General features: G+C 34.0%; 1 protein-coding gene across 1 annotated transcript; it reads left to right on the forward strand.

Moving 5' to 3' along the window:
* Positions 1-695: 695 nt before the first annotated feature.
* Positions 696-7056, forward strand: LOC124975563 (olfactory receptor 14A16-like). Its single transcript, XM_047538220.1, has 3 exons — positions 696-793; positions 1031-1340; positions 6097-7056. The coding sequence occupies exons 1-3, from the start codon at positions 696-698 to the stop codon at positions 7054-7056; spliced, it is 1368 nt and encodes a 455-aa protein (XP_047394176.1).
* The last annotated feature ends 237 nt before the right edge of the window (positions 7057-7293 follow it).

Genomic DNA, 7293 nt, shown 5'->3' on the forward strand with positions numbered 1-7293 from the left:
GACCTTATTGCAAATCTGTTTGTTATACTGAAGATAATAATTTAACTCATTCTGTTTATTATGACAATATTTTTAATGTCTTCACAGGAGTTATTTGGTCTAGGATTGCATACTGTCTGATTTGGGCAATGCTAATATTGATCTCCCCTTAAAGAAAAGGTTTTGGAAACCTATAGGGCCACTATAAGCCAATAGGGGAGAATCTGCAATACCCCAGGATCTACAATGCTAGAGGGGAAGATACATGAGCAACATGAAAAAACAAGGGAAGAAAATTATCCAAACAAATCTAGATTCTATATTAATAAGATCCAACAACAGCATGATAGAAGAAATGTCAGAAAAAGACTTCAGATTATACATTATTAAGATGATTTGTGAAGCAAAGGATGAGATGAGAGAGCAAATGCAGGCAATGAATGATAATAGCAACAAGCAGTTAAAAGAGCAACTGCAGGAAGCAAAAGATTATTTCAAAAAAGAGATAGATTCTTAAAACAAACAAACAAACAGAAATCCTTGAAATGAAGGAATCACTAAACCAAAATAAAAACTCAATGAAAAGCATCACCAAAAGACTAAACCTCTTGTAAGACAGAACTTCAGGCAATGAAGACAAAATATATAATTTTCAAAATAAAGGTGACCACACAGAGAAGATGATAAATTATGTGACATTCCCTCACCCAGACACAATGCCTGAACAGCAGCTGGTGAAACCAACTGAGTGGAGCTACTGTGACTACTTCTGCGCTGATAAGAAAGACCCCCAAGGCAATGGCACCATGGCAGGGTTTGAACTGCTGCTCCAAAAGCAACTGAAGGGCAAACAAATGCAGAAAGAAATGTCTGAATTTGCCCAAGGGAGGAGAAAGATTGAAGAAAAATATGCAAAGAACATGGCTAAGCTCTGTCAGAGCCCATTGGCTGCACAGGAGGAAGGCTTCCTGGGAGAAGCATAGGCTCAGGTGAAGAAAAGCCTGGCAGATGAAGCAGAAGTTCATCTCAAGTTCTCGGCCAACCTTCATAGCAAGGTAGAGAAACCCCTAATAAACTTTCGTGAGAACTTCAAGAAAGACATGAAAAAGTGTGACCACCATATCACTGACCTCCACAAGCAACTAACCAGCCACTATGCATTGGTGGAGAAGGCCCAGAAAGCCCTCACAAAGCAGCAGAGAGACCTGGAGATGAAGACCCAGCAGTTGGAGATCAAACTGAGCAACAAGATGGAGGAGGACATCAAGAAGTCATGGAGGAAGTCCACACAGACTGGTGATGACCTCCTGTGCTGTGTGGAACTCAACAACCAAGCCCAGTCCAAGTGGTTTGAAGAGATGGTGACCACCACTTTGGAGCTGGAGCAGCTGGAAGTGGAGAGGGTGGAGAAAATCTGGCAACATTTGTGACAGTACACAGAGCTGTGGCATGAGATGGACATGTTCAACAAAAACACAGTTGAGTCTGTGGACCAACTGCTTCAAAAAGTGGACTGGGCCCAAGACAGAGAGCTGTGTGTCAGAGAGCACAAAATGGGCAACATTCACCCTGTGGACGTGGAGATCTAGACAAACCTATGTGACCTCCGGGGGTCCTGCCCAGGAAAAGGGCTGGATATCCCACAGAGAGGAGATGGTGGCTCCTGCTGGGTGAAGTTGCCCTCCCACCCACTCCTCTGTCCACTAAGGAGAGTGGAGAGGGCTGGTGATACCAGAAGGGTAATCAGGATGGCCCAGCTGGGGGATCCCAAATATTCCCAGGCCAAGAAGACAGACTTGCATCCTGGCCTTTGTCTCCAAGACTGAAGCCCCCAAACCCCATGCCATGCTTGTTGCTCTGAGAACAAACTGAGGCTAGAAAAAAAATTGAAACTGCTTTAACACCTGGAGACTAAATAATATACTATTGATTGACCAATACATAGCTGAAGAAATCAGGAATCAAATAAAAAATATTTATAGGTAATTGAGAAAAATGTCACAACATATCAAAATCTCTGTGACAATATAAAGGCATTTCTTATTGTGCTATTGTGTTTATCTTATTTATTAAAAGAATAAAAAGACACTAAATAAATAACCTAATATTATATCTCAAAACCCTCTAAAAAGAAAAACAAATCAACACCAAAATCTGTACAAGACTGGAAATAATTAAAATCATACAGATGAAATTGATGAAACTGAAACAATAAAAAATTTTAAAAAATCAACAAAACATTAGTTTTTTGACAAATAAAATTGATAAATTTTTAACCAAGCTAACAAAAAGAGAAAAACTCAAATTACTAAAACTCATGATGAAAAAGCAAATATCACCACAGATAATACCAAAATACAGACAATAATCTGAAACTATTTTGAAAATCTATGTTCCAATAAAATAGAAAATCATGAAGACATTGAAAAATTTCTAGAGATACATGCCCTACCTAAATTAAATCTGGAGGATTTAAACAGATCAGTTTCTATCAATGAAATTGAAGATACGATCAAAAGTCTATCAACAAAGAAAAGCCCAGGACCAGATAGATTATCAGCCACACCTTCAAAGAAGAACTAACACCTATCCTCTTTAAATTATTCCAGAAATAGAAAAAAAAGAAAATTCTTTCAAACTTATTCTATGAAGCTAGTATCATCCTCATACCAAAATCAGACAAAAGCACATCAAGGAAAGAAAGCTTCAGACCAATGTCCTTGATGAATATAGATGCAAAAATTCTAATAAAATACTAGGAAAATTGCATATTAAAAGGATAGTGTGCCAAGATCAAGTGGAGTTCATCTTATGGATGGAAGGTTGGTTGAACACATGGAAATCAGTAAATATATTTTTTATATCAATAGACTTATAGACAATAATCTCATGAGTATTACAATAGATACAGAAAATCCATTTAACAAAATTTAGCATCCATTCTTGCTCAAAACACTAGAAAAACTAGGGATAGTTGGAACATATGTCAACAGTGTAAAAGCTACATATGCTAAAACCAAGGTTAACATCATTCTAAATGAATAAAAGTCTAAAACAATCTAAAAACTGGAACAAGACAGGGATGTCCTCTTTCACCATTTCTATTCAACATAATTCTTGACACCCTAGCCAGAGCAATTAAACAAAAGAAAGAAATTGAATGGATACAAATAGGAAAAGAAGAGTTCAAACTATATTTGTGGATGATATGACTTTATATTTAGAAGACACAAAACACTGCACCAGAAATATTCTAGAGCTCAAATAAATTCAGCAAGGTAACAGGATATAAAATCAATAACCATAAGTCATTTCATTCCTATCCACCAACTATTAATCAACTGGAAATAAATTATAAAAAATTATTCCATTCACAACAGCCTCAAAAAATACTTGTGAATCAATCTAACAAAAGGTGAAACCTCTACAATGGAAACCACAGAACACTGAAGAGAGAAACTGAAGAAATGGAAAGAAGATGGAACTGAAGATGGAAGGATCTCCCATGTTCTTGTATAGGCATAATTAATATGTTCAAAACTGCCATACTACCAAAAGTGTTATATATATTCAATACAATCCCTGCCAAAATACCAATGACACACTTCATAGAAATATAAAAAGCAGACAATATAGTTTTTTAACAGAATATGCTTTAGGTTTGTACTAAATTTTAATAAAATATTAGAAAATTTGTTCCTATATATGTCTATTTACTCCTCCTTACTGTGTGTGATAGTGCAATGTAGGTTGCCTTTACACATGGTATACCTAAAATAATACATTTTATATTTTTCATATATAATTATATATATTTTAAGGCAAGTGGAGAAGAAAGGATATAAAATGATATTCACAGTACTCATATATTAACCTTCTCATTCATTATATGTAGATTTGATTTATGATCTGTTGTCATTTTCTTACTCCAATCTTTGTTCCCTCTTCCTTTTCTTTTTCTGTTATTGTCAAACATGTTTCATTTTTTGTGTTGTAAACTCAATGCTCTTTCAGTAGTAACAGTGTAGGTGCAAATTGCATAAACAATGATATAATTGTTGTCCATAGCTTTAACAAAAAAAATGATAATTTTTATAATGGTAATTGTGTCATAAGTATAATGCTGCTGAGAAGCATACAAAATTTCCATGCATTTTGGAAGATTATTTGGAATAGTATTTGTAAAAAATCAAATTTTTAAATCAGTTATTCTGAAATACATTTTAGAAAAAGTGTGCACCTATGTAAAATATATGTGCAATATTTTTATTTATATTTTATATTCAACATAAGAAGAGAAATTTAACTTTTTCATGTCCATCTTCTGAAATATATGCAAACTTTAAAGTCAAGATAAGACATTTGTAACACTATTGGTATGTGTTCCTGGAAAATATGTTAAGTTGAAATAAACAGAAAAAAATGGTGAAATTTAATTTATTTTATATATAGGTTTTCTTTCACTTGTATATTGCAAAACTCATGGGATAATGCAAAAATTTATTGTAGTAGAACTTTGATATTCTGTCCCTGATAAATAAAATTGGAATGAGAGCCTGAAAAAATTAAATTTTTATATTTTTTTCAAATCTTGAACTTTTTTATGGTGGAAGGTATTAAATTTTACTTATCAAAAATAAGACAGATTATGGGTTGGGGATATAACTCAGTTGGTAGAGTGCTTGCCTCGCAAGCATAAGGCCCTGGGTTCAATTCCCAGCAGTGCAAAAAAAAAAACAAAAAAAGACAGATTATTAAGATAAATACTAAAAACCAAATGACATAGGTAATCTTTTTTGTTGGGGTATGAATTCACAAATTGATTATTTCTTCACCATGACAAGTTTAACAATAATCTGTTGATAGCTGTGTTTCCATTAATTAGGTTGGTCTCAAAGTAGGAAACCCATTGGGCTTAAAAAGTGCACACACAAATACTTAAATATTTACTCTTGCAAGCCTCAGTGTTTGTGATGACAACACAATTACTTTCAGAATATTTTCCCCTTTGACCAATATGCTTAATTTGCTCTTTATAATTAAAAATGCTTAATTTGCTACCTCCTAGGAAAATGAAATATTTACATAAGTTTCATTTGATTCTATGTTTGCCAGGGAAGAGAAGATTGCAACTCAGAAACACCGGTGGCAAAGCAGTAGCAATATTCAGAGTACTGTTCCACCCATTAGTCAAATGTTTCAGTTCACCCAGGATTTCTTCATATGAGGAAATATCCTTCATCAACCTCTTTCTTGGCTTCAGTTTTAAGGAATGTATTCTGAAAATTAGGGAAAGATTAGGTAAGTGGATGATCCTAAAATCTGTATTTATTTAGCATATGTTTCTCTGTGTTACCCTAAACCTATTGCTGTATCTAAGCCATCAATTTTGTGTGCTTATATTTCACGGAACCTCAGCAACATAATGCAATATTTTATTTTATTCCAGTTTATTAGTTGCATAGAATATGCATTTTCAAATCAATTATTTTTATTCTTGAGAAATAGATCACATTACTTCCTTAACTTGGAACTTACAGAAGTGTAAATGACCCGCTTGTGACATTTACAATATGAATGATTTATATCATTATCAGAAAATCTAACATTATATGATAAAATTTTTACAAAGAAAAATTTTCCCTCTGCCAAATTTGCTTCTTCACAAATAGCAAGGCAAAGAAAAATAAAAAATGAATACATAAAATTCTTTATACTGCTTTTTCAACTATCTAACAGTTCACAGAGAACTAAAGCATATTTATAATGATGTTCAGTAACTACCCTATATACAAAATGTGCCTATTGCTTTTATACTTTTTTAGCAAAATCTTAGAAAACCATCATATACAGAAACTTAGGTAATCTGTTTATGTGTAAAGTTTATGCTATCATTTTGGGTGATATATCTTACTTATAATGATGATCTTAGTAAAATATACTATACATCAATTGAAAACAGTTTGCAACATACGACATATCCTGTACTGTTTATGAGAATGTCCCTGAGATAACAATGGGAACACCAACACCAATGACAAAAAGATTTTTAATATCTGAATGAGTGCAATATATTATATATGTTTATATACTGCTATTTTTCTTGAATTTCCATAGGTAATTATCATCATGCCTGAGAAATTCACCAATGTGACCACCATAACAGAATTCTTGCTTATGGGATTCCCTAATGACAAGGTGCTACAGAGACTATGTGCCATGCTCTTCTTCCTGATTTATCTGGCTGCACTGATAGGAAATATCCTTATTATTACTCTCACCACCATAGACCAGCACCTCCAATCCCCCATGTATTTCTTCCTGAAGAACTTGTCCTTCATTGATATCTGCTATATCACTGTCACTGTCCCTAAATCCATCATGAACTCTCTGACCAATATCCACTCCATCTCCTTTCTGGGATGTGCCTCACAGGTTTTCTTTGTTATATTTTTGGCTGGCACAGAGTTTTTCCTCCTTCTAGTGATGTCCTATGACCGCTATGCTGCCATCTGCCAACCTCTGCATTATGGGACCATCATGAATAGATATGTCTGTGTGCAGATGGTGATTATATCATGGTTCAGTGGCTGTGTATATGGATCCCTTCATGTTGCAGGCACATTCACTGCCCATTTCTGTGGAACCAACATAGTGCATCAGTTCTTTTGTGATATTCCATCATTACTTATGGTTTCTTGTTCTAGGAATAACATTCTAGAATATATATTTATCATTGTTAGCTGTTGTTTTGCATTCTTATGTTTTATTTCAATGGTTGTTTCCTATGTTTACATTTTCACCACTGTCCTTAGAATTCCTTATGCAAAAGGCAGATTCAAAATTTTCTCCACCTGCCTGCCCCATCTTACTGTGGTGACTTTGTTTCTCTCCTCTGGATTTATCGCATATTTATGTTCAGCATCAAAGTCCCCATCTTCCCTGAACCTCTTTATGTCAGTGTCATACTCTCTCTTACCTCCCAGTCTGAATCCTGTCATTTACAGTCTGAGAAACAGGGACATGAAAGTAGCCCTAAACAACATTTTTGTTGGGAAAATGATCCCTAACTTGTAAGCAGTTAGAGTGTTGGTATTCCTGATAATTATTAAAGTATATCAAATTATTTGTTTTACATTAATATCTTAAAATGATTGAATAAATACAGTGCTATTGTTGATGCTGCATGACATAAAATATTTTATAATATTTAAATTAGTTTGAATGTTAAAGGAATGTCTTGACAGTTTACAAAGCAGTGGGATATTACCTGTGTTATGTCCACATCAATGGACACCAGAATTAGATAATTTT

This window comes from Sciurus carolinensis, unplaced genomic scaffold (assembly GCF_902686445.1).
Source record: "Sciurus carolinensis unplaced genomic scaffold, mSciCar1.2, whole genome shotgun sequence".
Taxonomy (NCBI): domain Eukaryota; kingdom Metazoa; phylum Chordata; class Mammalia; order Rodentia; family Sciuridae; genus Sciurus; species Sciurus carolinensis.